The sequence below is a fragment of the Rhinatrema bivittatum genome, chromosome 1 (assembly GCF_901001135.1).
Source record: "Rhinatrema bivittatum chromosome 1, aRhiBiv1.1, whole genome shotgun sequence".
Taxonomy (NCBI): domain Eukaryota; kingdom Metazoa; phylum Chordata; class Amphibia; order Gymnophiona; family Rhinatrematidae; genus Rhinatrema; species Rhinatrema bivittatum.
The window spans coordinates 241,866,204-241,889,713 of NC_042615.1; the positions used below are offsets into that span (position 1 = coordinate 241,866,204).

Genomic DNA, 23,510 nt, shown 5'->3' on the forward strand with positions numbered 1-23,510 from the left:
AAATCTGTTAAATGCACCTACCGTCCTGTTGGTGGCCCCGCAGGGCCCTCAGGTACTCCGGCTCCTCCTTCCGGATCCTGCGCGCCTGCTTCTTCAGTGCCTCTATCTGTGGGTTATATAATAGCCAAAGGAAAGGGAAGTTGAACTACAAGTAGAGAGGTGGAATGTAATTTTAGCCCTACCAGTCTATAGGTAGTGTTATTTTTACATTTGTCATCCGCATCCCAAATAGATACCTAGTGCCCAAGCACATGTAAAAGTAAAGTTTAGTCAAGTGCCATGTTTCATGCTGTGATGTACAGCTCTACTAAGCGAACACCCCCAAAAAAAATTGCTCTTGCAAGTGAAGCATCACTTTACCACCATCAGATTTAACACTACTAAACAAACAAAGCGAAGATGTTAAACTTAAAACTTTACTCAAAAAAAAGAAGCAAACACCTCTCAATTCGATACGCACACAGCACTCTAGAGAGGGAAAATAGTATTTAGACTATTTACCGATACCATATATCAAAAAGTAGACTAGAGACAATATCAGAGGCTCTATGAAACTTTAAACTTTTGCATGCAGTTACAAAATTTACTACAGGCCTATGAACTTACCTCCCGCGGAAAATCCGCTTGGGCGTTGAATTGCGCCCTGAGCGCCCGCCAGGCCTCGTCCGCCCTCTCCTGGTCCCGCGGGCGCCCAGGGCGAAAGTACAGGCGAGCCATGTTTGCCGCCACTAGCTCCGCCAGCAGCCGGACATCGCCGGCGGAAAAATTGCGGCCTCTTCCACGAGGCATATTTGCTGCGATTGCAAAATGGCCGCCCGGATGTTTCATTGCACGTGCGAGCGCCGTGCATCCGGCTTTAGGCGCCTTTCCCTCCGCCATATTCCTACAGTCAAACACAACTGGCGATGTAGCCTAGATTTCAGCGTGCCTTCAGTTCGCCATTTTGCTACGGCTAAACATATGGGCGCTCTATCCTAGGTTGAAGCTTTGCTACGGCTAAACATATGGGCGCTCTATCCTCGGTTGAAGCTTAGTTTTCGGTTCGCCATTTTGCTACGGCTAAACATATGGGCGCTCTATCCTTGGTTGAAGCTTAGTTTTCGGTTCGCCATTTTGCTACGGTAAAACATATGGGCGCTCTATCCTCGGTTGAAGCTTTGCTACGGCTAAACATATGGGCGCTCTATCCTAGGTTGAAGCTTAGTTTTCGGTTCGCCATTTTGCTACGGCTAAACATATGGGCGCTCTATCCTCGGTTGAAGCTTTGCTACGGCTAAACATATGGGCGCTCTATCCTCGGTTGAAGCTTAGTTTTCGGTTCGCCATTTTGCTACGGCTAAACATATGGGCGCTCTATCCTAGGTTGAAGCTTTGCTACGGCTAAACATATGGGCGCTCTATCCTCGGTTGAAGCTTAGTTTTCGGTTCGCCATTTTGCTACGGCTAAACATATGGGCGCTCTATCCTCGGTTGAAGCTTAGTTTTCGGTTCGCCATTTTGCTACAGCTAAACATATGGGCGCTCTATCCTAGGTTGAAGCTTTGCTACGGCTAAACATATGGGCGCTCTATCCTCGGTTGAAGCTTAGTTTTCGGTTCGCCATTTTGCTACGGCTAAACATATGGGCGCTCTATCCTAGGTTGAAGCTTTGCTACGGCTAAACATATGGGCGCACTATCCTCGGTTGAAGCTTAGTTTTCGGTTCGCCATTTTGCTACGGCTAAACATATGGGCGCTCTATCCTAGGTTGAAGCTTTGCTACGGCTAAAGATATGGGCGCTCTATCCTAGGTTGAAGCTTAGTTTTCGGTTCGCCATTTTGCTACGGCTAAACATATGGGCGCTCTATCCTAGGTTGAAGCTTTGCTACGGCTAAACATATGGGCGCTCTATCCTCGGTTGAAGCTTAGTTTTCGGTTCGCCATTTTGCTACGGCTAAACATATGGGCGCTCTATCCTCGGTTGAAGCTTTGCTACGGCTAAACATATGGGCGCTCTATCCTAGGTTGAAGCTTAGTTTTCGGTTCGCCATTTTGCTACGGCTAAACATATGGGCGCTCAATCCTGAATTGCCGCCATTCTTGCCGCATTCCTATTACTGGCGTTTAGTGTTGGTGAAAACTGGAGTTTCAAGAAGGTCTTTGAAACCGTAGTTTCCTATTGGTTTTCAAACAGCTGTTTCCTATTGGTTTTCAAATTGCAGTTTGAAACTGGAGTTTCCTATTGGTTTTCAAACTGCATTTTCATTTCGGTTTTATAACTTGCTTTTCCTATTGGCCAGCACGGCATACTAATCGTACCATGGGCGTGTATATAGCTCGCTTCCCTTGGATGGAAAAGTCCCTTTACATCTTTCGTTTGGACAAGGACACACCGTGAACAACTGTTTTGTCGGATATTGTCAAGGCTTTAAGCAGGTAAGCATTGCATTAAACGCTTTTGGTTCGGGCATCTACGGGCCCCCCTTGTGTTTAACCGTGTGACTTTGCAACTGTCCCTCTTATTTTCTTTGTCTTTTTTGCCCTGTTATGTTTCACTCTTTTTTGCATTTCTAACAGCGCAGATGTTTCCATTTCAGCGCTTGGCTTTAAGCTTTCCATTGTATTGTGCCCGGTAGCCTAGTTTCACGGTTCTTTGCATTCATGCTGTGTTTTATGTTTATCGCTTGCCATCCCTATATCTAATGGAGATGTGAATCGTGTGATCAAGTCGGTAGATGGTCGCCCGAATCGCGATGGCCGCCCGTGAACATAGGCGTCCGTAAGGGAATTCTCGTCCACCCTCGATTGGCGCCCATTTTCCTGCGCCCATTTTCCTGCGCCCATTTTCCATTTCAGCGCTTGGCTTTAAGCTTTCCGTTGTATTGTGCCCGGTAGCCTAGTTTCACGGTTCTTTGCATTCATGCTGTGTTTTATGTTTATCGCTTGCCATCCCTATATCTAATGGAGATGTGAATCGTGTGATCAAGTCGGTAGATGGTCGCCCGAATCGCGATGGCCACCCGTGAACATAGGCCTCCGTAAGGGAATGCTCGTCCACCCTCGATTGACGCCCATTTTCCTGCGACCGCTTTGTCTGTTCCGTCCTACGGATGCCTCCTGCGTGATAATCGCCGGCCGTATTCCCGTACGGCAACACGATTCGTGTGCAGGAAGTAGTTCCCGGACCCCAGGTGGACTTTGGTCTAGTCCTGTGTGGGGTTTTACCGCCCTAACCAAGATTAACGATTTGTTGCATTAAATCGGGGGAATTCTTATTATTTATATCTCAACCTGGAGTTAATCACTAATGTTCACAACAGCTGAACACAGTTAATGGAAAGGCTCTTAAACAAGGCTATACAGGGGCCTAAATAATGTTACAGTATATATTACCGATTTCATCTCCTCCATGATGTTCATTAATCGCGTTTTCTTTGTTACCGTCCAGGTTGAACTATGCCGGGAAAGCGAGTTCTGGCTCAGATAGAGGACCATGCCACTGACCAGCAGCCAGAGGAGGACTCAAGCGCCTCCCAGCCATCCCAAAAGAGAACCCGTAATGCGCGCTTTACGGATGATGAAAAAGAACTCTTGTGCCGTGCTGTATGTGAAAAACATCGCCTTCTCTTTAAGTCCAAGCTTTCGTGGTGCAGCCGAAAGAAGATTTGGGAGAAGATTGCACAGGATGTAAGCTCCCTTTCGGTTATGCCAAGAGATATTAAGCAGGTGCAGCACCGGTGGCGTGACACCAGAAAAGAGGTTAAAGAGAAGGCCGCTAAAATCAATGCCCACGCAAAGAGGACTGGTGGAGGGCCACCGTGCAGCATCGTGCTGACACCTGTGGAGGAGATGGTTCTCAGAACCATGGCTGCGGAGGTAGTGGTGGGCGTGCAGACGGAGTATGGCGGTGAAACGGAACCATGTGCACCTTGTGCAGGTATGTATTTATCTAAATTCAGATGTGAGCTGTATGGTAGCTCAGTGGTCAGCCGATGTGTGATCGCTCCTTTCTTACAATTTACTACTGTAATATAAGACATATAAGACTTTCTTGTGCCATGTATATTTTGTTCTTATGTTTACGTTTAGCCATGTATTTTTTGCTCTTATGTTTAAATGTTACTCAAAAAGTTATACAATATGTTACTCAAAAAAAAAGTTCTTTGTTATATGTAATTGCCCACAAGCAAGCCTATTCAACCGTTCTCTGTAAACCGATTTGATTTACATATAATGTAAGAAGATCGGTATATAAAAACCATAAATAAATAAAATAAATAAATGTAATAGAAATGTGCATCATTGATTGCCCTGCCGTCACTGTACTTGTCACAATATTGTCTGATAGCCATAAGAATTCTCTTTTTATGACAAAATAGAAATCGGTACTGTTATAAATTATGATTAACTTTCCACAGTTATGTAATGACGTTGACCTCTCTATCTTTGCCCACAGAAACAATGGACAACGGTGACGGTGATGGTGACAGCGGAGAATCCGAACACCAGGAATCATTGTTTCCGCAGCCTAGCGCAGACCCCCCCAGCCAAGCGATGTCAGCAGGGGACATGGATACACAGGATCAGTACGATGTCCCTGTGATCGGAGCGGAGGATGTTGTACTGGACCTACAGTATTTGAACACCCCCCTGGCATTTCAAGAACCCGAGCCATCACAGCAAAGCGATGAAGCTACAGTGATTGAGGAATCTGAACCAGTGTTTCCTGACACGGAAATTGCACCAGTATTTGGCATAGAGACCGTGACCGATCAATTACTGGCTGGAATCGGCTCGCGCCTGGATGGTCATCATGCTCTAATCCTCCAGGAACTGCGTTTGCTCAGAGCTGACTTTAATCAGTGCATGGCGTCACTGATTGGCGCAATCAAGTCACTTGCCCCGAAACCTCCAGCCGGCAACAAATCCTAAAACGTTTAATAAAAGTTATATTTTGTTTTCAATTTGAGTAAGCGTACTTTTGTTTATATTAAAACCGTTGTCCTTGGGGGGGTCATGTAACGCAGGAAGGGATATTTATTCAAGCATAAATCACCATTTCATAACGAAGTGGCTAGAAACGGGCAGGGGGGACCACAAAAGGTTATACATGTACAGTTTTTAATGGGACGGTCATATTTTCCAGATTCAAATGGAAATTAATAATTCAATAAGAGTTGTTATATAATAAAATTTTTATTGAGTGATCCTCAGACACAATTATAACTGTGTGTTCAAAATCTCTAGAGCCACCCCACAGAATACTCATGTCGCCTACAATCCTTTAACAGTGTAATCATCTTCCGTTAATGTCTTAAAAGACATGAATTTCAAATTCTGGAACAGAAATAGAAGAAAAGGCAAGAGTAAATAGTACATACATTTACAGAAACGATCAATCTCTAGAGATCTTAGTCTGAACCGGACCATGTAAAATTACCCCCTTATCTTCCTGCTCCAGGCTGTACTCCCACTTCCGGTCCAATCGGCTGCCAATTGTCCGAGTGGTGCCGATGGACTTATGCCCTTACCATGAAACATGGTATACGTGCTCCTACAATGCGACCGGGGCTGAGCAATGCCACCGGAAGCGATCTCCTGCACTGGGCCCGTCGGTGGGTTTGGGGGGGGGGGGGGTTCAGTAGAGTAGAGGTAAACAAGGGGCAACAATTCAAAGGACAAGGGTAGATTGATGCTTTCTGTGTGTGACATTTCCCGCCGCCCCCATTTTCAACGGGTCTCCCTATCTTCTTGGGTTTTACTCCCCCGCTATCGGATGATTTTAAAATTATCCAAGATATTCTCCATCGTCTGAAGCCAACTTCACATCTCTATTAATATGTATAGAATACCACAGCTATGACGAACTATTGAACCACAATATCGTCGTGGGCCACAGTAGACAGTAGACAGGAATGGTTATATGACAGCAGTAATGAAATGTAATGTATGACATGAAACTTACATGAGAAATAAATTTCGATGATCCTCCGCCGGACTTCATTACCCCGTGCTGTGCTGTCCGCATCAACTGCCAGCTCCTGTGGCGGATCGGGTATCAAGTCTTCTTCAACCTCTGCATGCATACCGAATCTCAGACAAACGTTGTGTAGCATGCAGCAGGCAATAATTATGCTGACAACCTTTTCGGCACCGTATTGCAGGGCCCCCCCCGAGCGATCCAGACATCGAAAACGCGCCTTCAGCACTCCAAAGGTGCGTTCAATGACGTTTCTGGTGCTGGCATGAGCCTCATTGTACCGTTTCTCAGCATTTGTGTGTGGTGACTGGAGCGGTGTTAGTAACCAAGGCTTACAACCATAGCCGCCATCACCTATGGGATGCAAAATATGGGATGTATTGAAAACAACTTGCAGCGCTAACACCGTAAACATAATATTCATAACTATATAGCTATCATCTTTCAGATCCGGAGAACAGAACACTACACATGAGAGACAGACAAATCACAGGAAGTTGCAATTGTCACTTACCAAGTAGCCAGCCTTCGCCGTACTTTCCTTCAAGGAAATTAGTAGCCAGATTGGAATGCGCGAGAATGTAGGCATCATGGCAGCTCCCTGGAAAGTTAGCTACCACATTTAAGATGCGAAGGCGTGCGTCGCAAACCGCTTGCACATTCATGGAATGAAAGTGCTTGCGATTACGGAACCCACTCTCTTCTTCCGCCCTGGGTCTTAACGCTATATGGGTGCAGTCGATAGCGCCTAACACGTTGGGCATACCGGCAATACCCATGAAGCCACTGCGGATCTGTTGGAGTTCTGCTGGATCCGTAGGAAAGAATATATAGTCCCTCTTCCGCTTCATCATGGCCTTCAACACCTGGGCCAGATTCCGTGAAACAGAGGCCTGCGTCATACCTGCAATTTTGCTCACCGGGTTTTGAAAACTTCCGGTACCAAAAAAATTTAAGGCACACAGAAGCTTACTCAATCCGGGCACAGCATGGCATCGATTGGTCTTGGGATCCAGGTCCTCACGCAGGTCTTCATACAGGGACAAGATTGCCTGTGAGCTCAGCCGGTATGTTCGGACAACATCTCTCTCACACATGCCAAAGAGCATCGCCCGTGTACGGATGACATGCGGCCGCTGGATGGCCTGTTGATGGGCCGGCTCTGCCTGCAGGGGATACAACAGATGATAAAACCGTCAATGATATAAGACAACTCAAATTAGCAATGGACACATATAAATGCTTTTAGCACATGGATTGCACTGGGTTATATGTTGATTAACAGCTATGTTCATTGACTTCATTTGATATATGCTTGGTATTTCTACATTAATTGTAAAGCCAGTGCCTACATTAGCTATGTGAATCTTTATTTGGCGATTTTAAATGTCGTCTGATGTATTTTAATCTTCTAAAATCGTTAGAGACGCTATATAATAGGAATCCCCCCTATTTATCGTCAGAAAGGGTAGTGGAAGGGGGAAGGGGAGTGCGGGAAAACCTCCCCAAGATATCTCTAATGTATATATGGTATGAAAAACTACAGCCGGATTGGCTCAATAGCTGACAAAAATATGTGTCACAAAAAAGAGCAAAATAAATACAGAAAAAACCATGGCCATGGATCAGTGACAATTATGCACTACCGTACAGGCGCCTGTGAACGGTCTTTTACGGGTGGCTGTGGGCATAGGCCCGGCGCCATTTGTTATACTCGGGTCTGTTTTCCCGATGGTTGAATCAGTCTCTATCTTGAAGAACAAAAGAAATTGTTAAAACCCTTTATCGTTTTGGTCGCCCTTCTCTGTACCTTCTTCACAGCTCGATTAACATTTCTATTCATTGTAAACTGATGTCTATAACGTGCCGCTGTATAAGAAGACTTTAAATATATAAATAAATATATTAATAAACAAACAACTATAGCCCTTGGCTCAATAGCTGCAAAAAGACAGACACTGATCTCTAAGGCGCCCGTAACTGTGAACGGCAGACGAGAAAGCAGTCGACCGGCGCACATCCTCCGCTGCCCAACCACCGGCGCACACCCTCCGGCGCCCATTACCGGTGCCCGTTATCGGCGCCCATAACCGGCGGCTATATGGACCGGCGCCCATAACCGGCGGCTATATGGACCGGCGACCATCGACCGGCGCACATCCTCCGGTGCCCATCGACCGGCGTCAATAGAGGCACCAGAAGGCACGGGCGCCGTTCTTACAGAAAATAACAGATCACCTACCTCCGGTCTTACAGCTGGGTTCTCGGGTCGGTCTGGTTCTCCATGCTGCGGCAGCCCCCTGTTCACCTCTCCGATCTGCCGAGCGTTTCCTGGGTTTCTCAGTCAAGCATACATTCGTCTCCTTCTCCACTGAATCATTATTAGCGTCAGAGCAAAAAAAAACAGCTCGTCCATGGTGCAGTCCGGTACCTAACTGTTCGAACACCACACTAACACCACATTGAGGTAGGCGCTAAACGAGCGTGTTAAGGCCGCGGCTAAACAGTGGGTTACAAAGGAGATAATCTGAGCGCGCTTTACGGTATCGGAGAGGAAGAGCTAATTCCTTCATTATACAGCATTATACAGCTAATTCGCTCATTTACATGCCGGGTGCGGAAAGGGTTATGCGTCTGTTTTCAGAAGCGATACGGACGCGTGAAACTGGAGACTGTATCGCTGAATTGCTTTGCGCGCCCGAATTGTGCGCTATGAGCACGTTACAGACGGGCAATCTTCGATCGGACGATACTGGATCGAGCTGAATGCTAGTTAGCCGGATACGTTTTTCTGGCTAACTAGCATAGCCAACACGGTGGTTGAATATGGACCTCTTAGTAATTTCAGACCAGTTTCTAGTATTTGCTTTTTAAGCAAAGTGGCTGGGAAAAAAAACTACGTTCTTGCAACTTTCTAACTGACTTAATAAAACCCAGACTTTAGACCCATGTCAATCCATATTTTGGTCAGACCGCAGCACTAGAAACAGTGTTTTTGGTGACATGAGGCAGGCTTCGGCTCAGGAGTGATCACTGTTATTTATTCACCTAGACCACTTAGCCTTTGGCATGGCTGCTCACCATACACATTTGCAAAGGCTTTGCAGAGTTAGGTCTGGGTGTCTTCATTCTGCCTTGCTTTCAATCCTTTTTAATGAACTGGTGCCAGAGAGTCAAATGGAAGGAGTTTTTTTCCCACACCAGAAAGATGTGAAGTGCCTCAAAAATGCATCCTGCAATGGGATTTTTTTTAGTTTTCTTTTAAGACTTAGTTTGGCAAATGTTGCAGCTTTTGCAGTACCAAGTGTAATACGTGTCACCTGGCTTTGCTTGTCACTAAAACTTTTCCCTATATTTTACACTAAAAGGGGGTTTTGCATCTTTGGAGTCCTTCCCTTGCTACATCTCCACCTTTTTGTGGCTTGTGGCTCAGGGGTACATATTGCCTTTAGAGCACGCGCACAGGGTCATTGCCGCCTCCCTGGAGGAATAATCCAGAGGTGATCTTTGCTGCTCGATAGTGGACTGACAAAGAGAGGAGAGCTGAAAAGCAGAAGAGCTTGGAGATTTTTGGAAGGCTCTGCTGTTTGTGGATTGTGGGCCAAATTCCTGAGAGAAGGGCAAACCTCCGGTACCTCGAAGGACTGAGTTCTGGATCTTTTGCCTTTGCAATCAGTCTGCAGCAGAGGTTGGAGGTTCTGGAGATTTGGGGAATTGTGAAGATTTTTGGAGTTTTTTGATGCTTTTGAGAGAGATTGTTGGAGTTACATATTTTGGAAGATCTATTTTTGAGCAAAGACTTTTTTTGTCAGCTTTCCAGCTATTATTTCATGCTGGAACTACAAAGAGATCACTCTGCCTCCAAGCGGACAATGCTTCAGGTGGAAGAAGAACATCTTGGGGATTTACAATTGAGAAAGACTATGGCTTTTTTCATTTTGATTCATCTGATGCGGTTTCTAATTTTTTCCATACTGGCCTGGATTCTTATTTTCAAACTTTAAGTAAATTTTATTTTGAACACCATTTCTGGATTCTCAGTTTTTTTGCTGCATTTCTCCAAGTGGCCGGACTCTCCCCATTGAGGAACTCCTGACCAATGATAAGGACAATTGGGGTGAGTGTAATTTGACCGACTGTGTCTACAACGGCACCAAGTGCCCAGGAGGTTAAGCCTCTCCCCCTTTCCCCCCGATGATGAACCCCCAACATTGTAGCTTCCCGGGGTTTCAGCCAGCAAGCCCACTGGGAGTCCTGCTACACAGGTGCTGAAGGTAGTCACTGCACACATGCCTTGGCCAATGCTGCTCTCATTTCAATGGAGCACAGGCTTCTTTTATTGAAGTGGACTGGTTAGATGTTATGCATCAATCTGATACATTCTAACAGCACAGGACGATGCATGCAGATTAAGACTTTATGCCATCAGTAAAAAAGATTAAAACCTTTTCAACAGGAGTGAAATGAAGATGCCCTGGCATGTTCTGCTCAATAAGATTGCATGAGCTGTCACTGCCAGAGTCCAGGACACTTAGAACCGCAGATGTGAATCATCACATCAGGCCACTGGATACATGCTTCCTATTTTCCTTCATACTTGTATATTTATACCAATTCATTTCTGGCACCTTTGGTTTTAGATGTTTTTTGTTGTGCAGTTTGTCTGTGTAATTTGTTGGTTTATTTGCTAATCCATGTTGGTGATTTTATTTGTTTTAAGTCATGCATTATATGAATGTTATAACTAAATATTGTGAACTACATTGGGCAGCATAGGTAAGGTGACACAGAAATAGAAGGAAACAAATAAATATTGAAGTTTTTCAGTCAACTCTCATGCCAAGAAATTTTTGTTTCTTTCTGCTCAGCACACCAAGATGAAAAGAAGATTGGTAATATAAAGATTTCTGAATTTTAAGCTTGCTTTCGTTTCATGAAGTAAAGGCTAGAGATCTTATTTGTATTTTTGCAAATTAGAACTGCTGTATGGACAGAAAATGTGCACACTTACCACTGTACTGTAGTTTTGCTATAGGTGAGGCCTGCACACTGGGGTGATAAAAAAAGAAAAGCTTAGCGCATTAAGCTGTTCTTACGTAAAGCTCACAGTTCCCCTCTCTTTGTTGCTGCTTTCTTTGAGAATGCACTGCATTCAGGTTTAATTCCCACCCCTCCATAGATAGCGTGTGTAAGTTGCAATCCAAAGCATCTAGGTTCCCAGTCTGTTTCTGTTTTCTATAATTCCAATCTTCTTGAAAAAGAAACATGTGTGCTTGACCATAATTTTTCTTCCAAATGAATGCTTTTACTAAAAGGAATTAAAGACCACCTTCAAGCTACCTTTCTATAAGTACAATGTACAACATCATGAAAAGAATAAACACATTTTGAAAGGGATTTATTTTTTCATTTATTCATTTACTGTATTTAAGTAAAATAATTGCTGTGGCATGACAGGGGGTCGTATGAACTGTTCAAACCTGCTTGCAATAACTATCATGAGGTAAACTAATGCAGCATTAACATGAGTGTTGTACATAAGATGGGTATTTTACTATGTAAAGTACCATAATGCATTTAAGAGATGACTCTTGAGCTGTGGCTACATTTTTTAGGATGGCAAAGAGTATCTATGGTAAGAGGAATAACTGAAAAAAGGACCAAGAGAGAAGGTCTTCAGCCTCAGTTATATCCTCAGCTGTATTTATGAACTGAGTAACCAACGGAGGCCCTACTTATATTTTAGCTGACATTGAGAAAGGGATCTTATTCCTTCTTTTCTTTCTATGGAAAAATAAAAATGCATATTTATTCCATTTTCAGCACTGCAAATGAACTGCATCTTTGAAATTTCTCCGAGATAATAATGGGGGCATCTTAAAGCATGAACTCTAACAGCCACACTGTTCAGAATGTATTAAAACAAACATTACTATCTAACCTCTGCAAAACATTTTTGCAGGGCAATTTAATTTAATAAAATATTTATATTCCATCTTTGCAGTGAACTGCTACAAAGATTCCATGCATTAAATAAGCATACATGATCATACAAACAATAATTAAACTACCACGCTGCAATATATTATTTTGAACACACTAATCCTTTCCTCCCCCAACAATGATCCATCACTTATTCTCATGAATATAAAACATACTGAGGTCAATATTCAAAGTCTTTTAGACTGATTACTCACAAGTTATCTGACTAAATGGCAGGTTTTGAATATTCTCCTTTCTTATCTGGCTAAACGTTAACCAGATAAGTCATTTTCCAGCTAAGAGGAAAATAGTTAGAAAAAAACTGGTGCAGCTACAAAAGTGAAGGGTTTACAACAGGCGTGGACATTGTTTAAAAATACCATCTTAGAAGCGCAGTCCAGATGTATTCCATGCATTGAGAAAGGTGGAAGGAAGGCCAAACAACTGCTATCATGGTTAAAAGGTGAGGTGAGAGAGGCTATTTTAGCCAAAAGAACTTCTTTCAAAAATTGGAGGAAGGATCCATCTGAAGAAAATAGGAAAAAGCATAAGCATTAAGTTAAATGTAAAACATTGATAAGAAAGGCTAAAAGAAAATTTGAAAAGAAACTGGTCATAGAGGCAGAAACTCTTTTAAAATAACTTTTAAAATGTATCTGAAGCAGGAAGCCTGCGAGGAAGTCGGTTGGACTGTTAGAAGATCAAGGGGTTAAAGAGGCATTTAGGGAAGATAAGGTCATTGTGGAAAACATAAATGAATTATTTGCTTCTGTGCTTATTAATGAGGATGTTGAGATGATTTCCATTCTGGTAATGTTTTCCAAGGGTGATGATTCAGATGAACAAACCAATCACAGTGAACCTGTAAGATGTAATAAGCCAGACTGACAAACTGGAAGAGTAGCAAATTGCCCAGACCAGATGGTATACACCCAGGGTTCTGAAGGAACCTAAAATGAAATTTCAGATCTATTACTAGTAATTTCTAGTCATTAAATCATCAGGGTAGATCTTTAAAAAATACGCGATCGCGTACTTTTGTTCGCGCACCAGGCGCGAACAAAAGTACGCTGAATTTTATAAGATACGTGTGCGTAGCCGCACGTATCTTATAAAATCCGGGGTCGGCGTGTGCAAGGAGGTACACATTTGTGCAACCTGTGCGCGCCGAGCCCAGCGCGCGCTGCCTGTTCCCTCCGAGGCCGCTCCGATTTCGGAGTGGCCTCGGAGGGAACTTTCCTTCACCCTCCCCCCACCTTCCCCTCCCTTCCCCTACCTAACCCACCCCCCGGCCCTATCTAAACCCCCCCGTAACTTTGCGCGCGCTGGCCGGCAGCTCCACTCCGTCCTCCGGTCCCGGGGGCTGGTCTGGAGGCCTCGACCACACCCCCAGGCCGGCGCCATGCCCCCGGGCCCGCCCCGAAACGCCGCGGCCTGCCCCCGAAATGCCGCGTCATTTCAGGAACGCCCCCGGACACGCCCCCTCCCGCCCCTTTTCGAAAGCCCCGGGACTTAGGCGCGCCGGCGTGCGAGGGCCCTGCGCGCATAAATCCAGAAGGATTTACGCGTGCAGGCCTTTTAAAATCTGCCCCATCCATTGTACCTGAAGATTGGAGGGTGGCCAATGTAACCCAATATTTAGAAAAGAGCTCCAGGGATGATCCTCGAAACAATAGTCTGGAGAGTCTGAGTTCAGTGCCAAGAAAATCATGGAAACTATTCTAAAGAACAAAATCACAGAACATATAGATAGACATGGTTTAATAGGGCATAGACTGCATGGATTTACCCATGGGAAGTTTTGCCTTACAAATCTGCTACTTTTTTTGAAGGGGTTAATAAATATGTGGATAATGTTGAGCCGGTAGATGTACTGTATTTCAATTTTCAGAAGGTGTTTGACAAAGTTCCCCAGGGGAGACTCCTAAGAAAATTAAAAAGTCATGGGATAGGAAGCAATGTACTTTTGTGGATTGCAAACTGGTTAAAAGATAGGAAATATAAAGTGGGATTAAATGGTCCTATTTTCTCAATGAAGAAGGGGTAAACAGTAGAGTGCCTCAGGGATTTGAACTTGGACCATTGCTTTTTAACATATTTATAAATGATTTGGAAAGGGAAGCGATGAGTGAGGTGATCAAATTTACAAATGATACAAAATAATTCAGAATTGTTAAATCACAAGCAGATTGTGATAAATTGCAGGAGGACAATCTGAGACTGGAAGATTGGGCATACAAATAGAAGATGAAATTTAATGTGGACAAGTGCAAAATGATGCACATTGGGGAAAAATAACCCTTGCTGTAAATTTATGATGTTAGGTTCCATATTAGGCATTACCACTCAGGAAAAAGCTCTAGGCATCATCGTGGACAATATATTGAAATTGTTGGCTCGCTATGCTACAATTGTCAAAAAAGGCAAACAGAATGTTAGGAATTATTAGAAAGGAGTGGTGAATAAAACAGAGAATGCCATGATGCCTCTATATCGCTCCATGGTGAGACTGCACCTTGAATACTGTGTGTAATTCTGATCACCGCACCTCAAAAAAGATATAGTTGCACTAGAAAAGTACAGAGAAGGGCAACCAAAATGATAAAGGGGATGAAGGGGCTTCCCTATGAGGAAAGGCTAAAGAGCTTGGAGAAGAGATAGTTGAGGGGCAGATATGATAGAGGTCTATAAAATCATGAGAGGACTAGAATGGGTAAATGTGAATTGGTTAGGGATGTGAATCAGGCTTCGGACGATTGAAAATATCGTCGATATTTTCAAAATCTTCAGAAATTGGGGGCTCCCCCAAAACAATAGGAAAACCCCACGATATTGATTGTGGGGGTTCTCTTATCATTTTGGGGAGGGCGAGAAAAACAGCAAACAAAAATAACCCCTAAACCCACCCCGAACCTTTAAAACTAATCCCTTTACTTCCCCCACCCTCCCGATCCCCCCAAAAACATTTTACAGGTACCTGGTGGTCCAGTGGGGGTCCCGGGAGCTATCTCCTGCTCCCGGGCTGTCGACTGCCAGTAATCAAAATGGCGCCGATGGCCCTTTGCCCTTACCATGTGACAGGGTATCCGTGCCATTGGCCGGCCCCTGTCACATGGAGGGAGCACTGGATGGCCGGCGCCATCTTTAAAAATGGTGCCAGTGCTCCCTCCATGTGACAGGGGCCGGCCAATGGCACGGATACCCTGTCACATGGTAAGGGCAAAGGGCCATCGGCGCCATTTTGATTAGTGGCAGCCGACGGCCCGGGAGCGGGAGATCGCTCCCGGGACTCCCACTGGACCACCAGGTACCTGTAAAATGTTTTTGGGGGGGTTGGGAGGATGGGGGAAGCAAAGGGATTTGTTTTAAAGCGTCGGGGTGGGTTTTTTGTTTATCGGCTCGGGCGCAGTCGATAAACAAAACCGCGATCGGGCCCGATGAAATAAAAACCACATGTGAATCAGAACCGGAATCCGAACCGATTCCGGTTCCGATTCACATCTCTAGAATTGATTATTTACTTTTTCAGATAATGTAACTAGGGAGCACTCCATGAAGTTAAGAAGTAGCACATTTAAAACAAATTGGAGAAAATTCTATTTCACACAATGCCACAATTAAGCTCTGAAATTCATTGCCAGAGAATGTTTTAAAGGCAGTTAGCATAGCTAGATTTAAAAAGGATTTAGACAAGTTCCTGGAGGAGAAGTCTATAAACTGCTATTGATCAAGTTGACTTAGGGGTAGATTTTTTAAAAAAGCGCGATCGCGTACTTTTGTTTGCGCAGCAGGCGCAAACAAAAGTACGCAGGATTTTATAAGATACGCGCATAGCCGAGCGTATCCTCTAAAATCTTGAATTGGCGCGCGCAAGGCTGCCGATTTTGGGCAGCCTGCGCGCGCCGAGCCGCACAGCCTGCCTCCGTTCCCTCCGAGGCCGCTCCGAAATCGGAGCGGCCTCGGAGGGAACTTTCTTTCGCCCTCTCCTCACCTTCCCCTCCCTTCCCCTACCTAACCCACCCCCCCGGCCCTATCTAAACCCCCCCCCTTACCTTTTTCCCTATATTTACACCTGCGAGAAGCAGACGTAAATCTACGCGTGCCAGCGGACTGCTGGCGCGCCGTCTTCCAACCCGGGGGCTGGTCCGGAGACCTGGACCACGCCCCGGGCCGGCGTCACACCCCCGGTCCCGCCCCCGAAACACTGTGCCCTGCCCCCAAAACGCCGCGTCATCCGGTCCCGCCCCCGACACGCCCCCTTTGAAAAACCCCGGGACCTATGCGCGTCCCAGGGCTCTGCGTGCGCCGGCAGCCTATGCAAAATAGGCGCGCCGGCGCGCAAGGCCCTGTTCACGTAAATCCGGGCGGATTTATGCAAGCAGGGCTTTTAAAATCCGCCCGTTTGGGAAAAGCCATTGCTTATTACTAGCATTAGTAGAATGGGATTTATTTAATATTTGGGTACTGGGCTTGTTGGACCTTCAGTCTGACCCAGTATGGCATGTTCTTAAGATTTAGTCAAATAAGAAAGGGCCGTGTTGGGGATGTTCTGGGGCAGAGTTGAGTTAGTCGAAGTGTGTTTTCTCAGAGAAGAAATAGCAATCAGACATTTGAAACTGTGAGTTTAAAGCTGTTGAAACTGCTGTGGGAAGGAGGATTAAAACTCCAATTTACCAACACAGTTGGCAGGAAACCATTCAGCTGTGCATTTAAAACTGTTAGAGCAGAAGCCTGTTCAGGACTTAACATACTACATTGTTATCTGAGCAATTCCTAGAAAGGCAGACCAGCCACAGAAATGGGTCTAGCCAGAGTCAAAGTAGATCATTTGGCACCTGGGGACAAGTGAAAAGGTACACCTTGACCATGAACACTGCATACACCACCACGAGCTGTGAGTCTGTTAAACGTAGGGGGCTTTGATTTTTGTCTTGTCTCTGCAGTTTCCTCCTGCTCCTTTGGGCTTCTAGCTCATTCAGACCCAGTGCAGAGATCCTGACACCTTGAGCCTTCGTTCAGATCTGCCAGGGATCATTTTCCCCCTTATTTTATATCCCCTCCCAACTTATATTTACTCCAGGCGTTGCAGTGGCAGTCTTGGGCTGGGGGCCAAGCACCAGGCTCTCTTCAGAACTTTGCAATCATGGGCCCCCAGTCCAACCATTAGGTATCAACTCCCTCCTGGTCATACCCTACAATTGAAAAATTTGCATTTATAGTTCCAGATTTTACAGGAAAAAGGACATTGTAAAGTAAAAATAATCACAACAACATATATATTAAAGTTACATGTATTGCTGTGTGCTAACCACAAAATGCTGCAAAACGAATTTTAGAAAAGGCCCTTGGAACCTATATGTCATTAGGCCTAGGCTTGGCCCACAGAAAGCCATGAGCAAACTGAATTACAATTACAATATAATATCTCTCCCATACCAAAACAGCACTGATTGTGAGTACTCAAAACAGTAACAACCTACCTATGAAAAGGCAATACTGCATATATTACACCAGGCCCTAGAAAACCAATACACCACCTATTAGGAAAACAGAACAAGCCAGGCTGTTCTAGATCCTTACACAGAAATTACATGCTAGCATAACACCTCACCTTGTTCACACGTGCAGAACATAGACAGACTCTCATCAAATACTGAATAAAGAGACCATTTAAGTGTAAATAGAAACTATAAGGTCCATGGGGGAGGGGGGCTTGAATCTTTGGCCCTGGAAGTATGGGCTGGAGCTCTGGCAAAAAGCTATCCAATTTGAGGGAATGGAGAAAGTAGCTAGCAATGTTAGTTTTCAGGTATGGTGGGTAGAGCTATGCTGAACAGAGGTAGTCATTGACTAGCAAGTAGATCCACCCTGTCTGCGCAGCTGCTTTCAAGTGCTAGCCAGCAGGGAATTCCCAGCTGGAACAATGTCGTTGCCTGAGCTGGGTAATGCTGAACACACAGGACTGTTCTGGATAGTCCCCTTTGCCTGTCCAGTAAAAGAATCCACATTGCTGAACTACCTTCGTGTTTTCTGCAACCTGTAAGGCAGGAAACCCATGTTATATTTAGAGCTTGTGCTGTTTTTCATTAAACTTTACTGGAATGTGTGACTGTTGTTTGATATTTAAACCAGACCCTGACAGAAGCATGCAGACAAAAATTGAACTGAAAACCGCAACAATGCAACAGTGCAACTATGGAAAAATATAAGCATCACCATTCCTCATAAAACATCAAATAATAAAATAAAGAAATATAAATCATAGTAATAAAACCATATTAATAAAAATTATAAATATTTTTAAAAAACTGACAAATAGAAATCTAGTAATTAAAAATTTGTCTGCCCAAGTGCTTGATTGTCCAAGTGCTATTTTTGACTTGTGCCTGCTCTAGAATCATTAGTATGTGTCATGATATTGTCCCTCCCGATGCAGCCATCGCGAAACATGGACCAGGTTGGGGGATCTACTGGGCTGATTTTGACATGTTGATTGAATGATTCTGTGATAAATCACGTAGCTCTGTCTTGGACAACTAGAATAAAGGAATTGATTCGCTACAAGTGCTTAGGTTTTTGAGCCTCTCTGATATCACAAATCAGAGTTCTAGAGGACAACAATCTTTGGGTTCTTGTTTGTAAACTGCCATAATCTCTGGAGTGGTGGTAGATACAGATTTCTAAAAAAAATAAATAAATAAAGTTTAGAGCCTTGAGGTGCTCGTCTCACTTTTGCTGTTTCTTTGCTCCTCTCAAGGGGCCTTGGAGAACTCCTGCCAATGATGGTACCCCTTTGCCCCTTTTCAGAGCCTTAGGCTATTCATGCTGCTTTTGGTGCCACTTCCCACAGTCTTTTCCCCTTCTGATGATTTCTCCCCACAAGTTCTAAGACAATTGATCGGGAATCCCCAATTCTGGAGCCCAATATAGGCTGCAATGCTTCCCCTACTGAATTTAATGGCAAAAAAAAAAAAAAAATTGGGGTCCCCATGAAACCAATTTTGAAACACAATGAAACATTTTTTTTTCTCCTGCACATCCTTAATTCCTGGATAAGCGGTGGTTGGGAAAAACTATTTGTGTTCATGGCATTTTTAACCCTTCATGCATACTTTGCAGGGAGAATTCTACCTGCAGAAAAACAGATGCGAGTGTCTATGCATAATTTGTACCCACAGCAATTTTTCACAGCAAAAGTGTGTGCTTACTGTCAGTTTGAGAACTGATGCAAAGCCTATGTGGAAAAAGTGCTCATTGTCCCAAAGCAGACAGTTTGAAAACCGCTCCCATTAATGAATAGCTCTTGAATATCAAATTCCACAATTGCTCCACATTAGCATGCTACATGCCTTCTGTTCGATATGCCACCCCATTAATATACTGATATCTGTGATAAAAACTCCTTTGTTTTGTTGTTTCTGTATTGCACTTCTTGTGCTGAAAAAATATGTACGACTGTGGTAAAAAAAAAAAAAAAAGGATTTAATGATTGATATTTCCTTGTGATAATATCTTACCAAATGCAGCAATAAATCCATTACAGATAGTTAGGGAACAGACCCCTTTGATTTCAAAAATAAAGAAAGAAAGTGCTGTATATCTGGCACACTGCAGTTCCTCAGAATCGATATTACAGGTTGTCCGCATCCCTACTTGTGCTCATTCTCATGTACTGAGTGCTTGTTCTCCCCGCTGGCAGGAAGCTTCACATGTGAAAGAAATGTCATGTTCAAACTCTGATGAATACCATTATCCTACTCATGCAGAAATGTTACTATAATCACTGGCATGACCCGACTTGATGAAATGTCTCATAAACGTAAAAAATAGTTTTGTTCAAAACACAAAATAGCCTTGTAGAACTGGTGGCACGCTGGGGATTCAAACTGCTATCTTGAATACAGCTGTAAGGCACAAAAGGGAATGTGATGCTTTTCTGCCAGTGCCAGTTAGACAGGTCTCTGAGCAGCAGCTCTTGCCTTCTGTATCTTATAGAAAACATAGAATATGACTACAGACAAGGACTGGAAGGCCCATCTACTCTGCCCAATTTACTTCCTGTTACAATGCCATAGACCCCCATTTGATCTCCAGCTTTCCTTCCACAATTAAGAATCTTTTCTGTTTACCCCGTGCTGTTATAGTTACTGATTTTGTCTCCACCACGTCTGCTATGAGACCACATCCACTGGTCTTTTTGTGAAGAAATATTTTCTAATGTTACTCTTCAGTCCAGAGCGCACGCACGCACACACACACACACACACACACACACGCACACGCGCGCACACTCGCACACACACACACACACACACACACACATACACACAGACACAGACACACACACACACACACACACCGAGTATCTCTATGGATTCTTCTAGAACTGCCTTTCCATTAAAAACTGTTTACTTCCTGCATAATATTTATAAATTTGAGATATTTGAATGTTTCATCATATTGCTGTCTCTCTTGTGCCTTTTCTAGAGTACACACTTGCATGCACACACTTGCACACACACACACACGCGCACACACGCACACTCGCACACACGCACACACACACACATACACACGCACACACACACACACACACACCAAGTATCTCTATGGATTCTTCTAGAACTGCCTTTCCATTAAAAACTGTTTACTTCCTGCATAATATTTATAAATTTGAGATATTTGAATGTTTCATCATATTGCTGTCTCTCTTGTGCCTTTTCTAGAGTACACACTTGCACGCACACACTTGCACACACACACACACACACACACACACACACACACACACACACCGAGTATCTCTATGGATTCTTCTAGAACTGCCTTTCCATTAAAAACTGTTTACTTCCTGCATAATATTTATACATTTGTGATATTTGAATGTTTCATCATATTGCTGTCTCTCTTGTGCCTTTTCTAGATTATACAAGTTGAAGTCCTTAAGTCTCATCTTGTACAGCTTTTGGTGCAAATCTTGCTCCATTTTAGTAGCCTTTCTCTAGACTGTTGCTACCCTGTCTATATCCTCTCAGGAGGAATGACCTCCAGAATTAGGCACAACACTCTAGAAAAGGTTTCACCAACAACTACTTAGTCTCCATATGCTTCCTAGCATTTCTCTGGCTCTGTCCACTGCCTCATCACACACTATGTTAGCTGGATAACACTGAAAATCAGCATTATCCAGCTAACTTAGAGCTGGATTTGCTAAGCTGTGATAAGACAATATCGTATAATTAAACAGCATTTAACATGTTGTATGCTATTTAACTCGTGACATCACCATATCATGCCAATGCATACAATATCATACAATAGAACACAAGATTTCTTCCTCCTTTGGAAATAAGTTGCTTTGCATGCATTCACATGCATAAAATTGCCTAATGCATGCAAATCCATTTATGCAGAGGCAATCCTATGTTAATAAAAATAATGTGACTGACTTAGAAAAAGTCAGCCCTGTTATCCGAGCGCATTTGAGGGAGCTGTAAGTATTTTCCTGCAGGAGCATCGGGATGCTTAAGCAAGTCCCTGATGGTTCCAAGGGAAAATTAAAAGGGCCCAAAACGCAAAGCAATACCTCCCAAAAGGACCCAAATGACCCCAGCGTCAATGGTGACCCTCTGCCCACCCCATTACCTTCTGAGGCGGCACTGGCTCCCTGAAGTTAAAAAAAAAAAAGAATGAAGTCAACCTCACAGTGAGGGCCACTCCTTTCCCTATCCCCCTCCCCTTAAATCACAAAAATGCTCCCAGGGCCTTCCAATCCCACCTCCCTTGATCCATCCAAATAAATTAAAATCCCTTGGGTCTAGTGGTTCCCTACCCCCCAACCCAAATAAGGTAGCCTATTGGTCTGGAGGGGGAGCCAGACCCCCACCCTCGCCCCCTGAATACCCCCCATGTACCTAAAGGAAAAGTCATTGAGGTTCAGTGGGGGCCCAAAGTGTCCCCTAGCTCCAGGCCCATGGACACCATTTTTCAAAATGGCGTCAGCCTGACCTTGCCCCTATCTCGTAAAAGGGGTAAAGTCCAGGAACCGGACTTTGACTACATGGTCTAGATCTGATCCCCAGACCGTTCAGAATTTTCAAATCCTGGCGTTTGTCCGGGTACACATCAAACTTAGGGCTGGATTTACTAATACCGCCGGGCTCTTTGAATCCCGCAGTAACGGGGGGGGGGGGGGGGGGGGGGGAGAAACAGGGGGACGGTCCTGCAATAGCCGGCAGCGATCGCACCTCCGGGGTGCGATCGCTGCCGGGGTCGCGCCAAATAACTACAGCATAAAAGGTGTAGTTATTCGGCACAAAACTGGCAGCGAAAATGCAGCGTACCTTTCGCTGTCGGCGAAGTCTTCGCAGCGTCAACCCCAGTGCCGCCCCGACTCCTCCTCTTCCAGGGCTGACGCCGCCCCGACTCTGCCGCGATCTTGCTATCGCACATGATAAGGGACTTTTCGCGTGCGTAACGTCCCTTATTGCATGCGATCCGCTTGGAAAATGACCCCCTAAGCCAGACAAATGTGCTAAATAGCCACCTCCAGGTATTTTGTATAAAGATCTAGCCTTACAAGGGTGTTCTACTTTTTAGGGTTTATAGTCTAGCGTGGTGACCACTGAGCACCCTCCCATGTAGCCTAACAAAGAAGCCCAACTCTGAACAGCTCTCTCTGCCAACATCTCATTAATTTTAACATTATTTTTACCCTAGTTTTAAATTCAACCCAGCTTTTCCTTAACCCTAGTTCTTAAATTCAGTTCTAGGGAATGCTAACCTTGCTGATAATGCTAGGGTTTTTTTTATTTAGTTTTTTTTATTTGTTTGTTTTTAAATCAAAGACAGAAAACTTTATATTTTCTTCCAATTTAGTTTTGAATTGTTTAGCAAGACTAACACTAAAAATTGCTAATAGTCTAGATAATGATAAAATATAGAAACGAAAATTCAAAACAACTTAACTCTCTTCACAGTTGCCCAGCTCTGAGCAGCTCACTCTGGTGGCATCTTACTCACCACAGCCTCTCTGCTGCCATTGTATCTTCATCTTGCAAAATTTAACAAAGCATTTCAAAATATTTTCAGTCTCAAACCGAGGGCCTGATATACTACTCTTTCCCTATGGACACAGAATTGTAAAAATTAGTAAATCAGGCACTATGTGATACCCAAAAATATATATAAGGGTCTCTTAAATTACCATTCCTTTTCTTAGCTGAGATATTTTGAAAACTGTTTTCTTTAAATTCATATATTTTGGGTAAGAGCTTCCTTTTTGGACTATTAAGCAATAATTTAGCCAGGGCACTATTTATTATGTAAAACAAAATATTTGTGAACAAAAGCTCACATAGCACATATGTACAACTTATACTTCCCCAGACTACAAAAACATGTTTATGTTTCACATCCATACACGCACACTCACTCATACTGCACACTCTGAGATTACAGAGTGACAGCTCTAAATTCCAGCTTAGTCTCCTCCTCCTCTGTCACGATTTCTACCTCTCTACTCCTGTCCCTCCTTTCTTTGTGTCTGTCCCCATAGCTATACCTTTT

At 44.0% G+C, this 23,510-nt stretch overlaps 2 protein-coding genes across 2 annotated transcripts in view; one reads left to right on the forward strand and one right to left on the reverse strand.

Annotated features, from left to right (window-relative positions):
• The first annotated feature begins 3,436 nt into the window (after positions 1 to 3,436).
• LOC115094102 (myb-related transcription factor, partner of profilin-like) lies at positions 3,437 to 4,944 on the forward strand. The gene is made up of 2 exons (XM_029606808.1): positions 3,437 to 3,917; positions 4,437 to 4,944. The coding sequence occupies exons 1-2, from the start codon at positions 3,437 to 3,439 to the stop codon at positions 4,910 to 4,912; spliced, it is 957 nt and encodes a 318-aa protein (XP_029462668.1). The 3' UTR covers positions 4,913 to 4,944.
• A 350-nt stretch (positions 4,945 to 5,294) lies between these two features.
• LOC115094109 (putative nuclease HARBI1) overlaps positions 5,295 to 23,510 on the reverse strand; it is a 54,435-nt gene continuing 36,219 nt past the window's right edge. Inside the window, exons 3-5 of the mRNA XM_029606820.1 lie at positions 6,475 to 7,126; positions 5,988 to 6,314; positions 5,295 to 5,317 (exon numbers count right to left, since the gene is read on the reverse strand). Of these exons, the coding sequence (XP_029462680.1) occupies positions 5,295 to 5,317; positions 5,988 to 6,314; positions 6,475 to 7,126 (1,002 nt within the window). The remainder of the gene's footprint in view (positions 5,318 to 5,987; positions 6,315 to 6,474; positions 7,127 to 23,510) is intronic.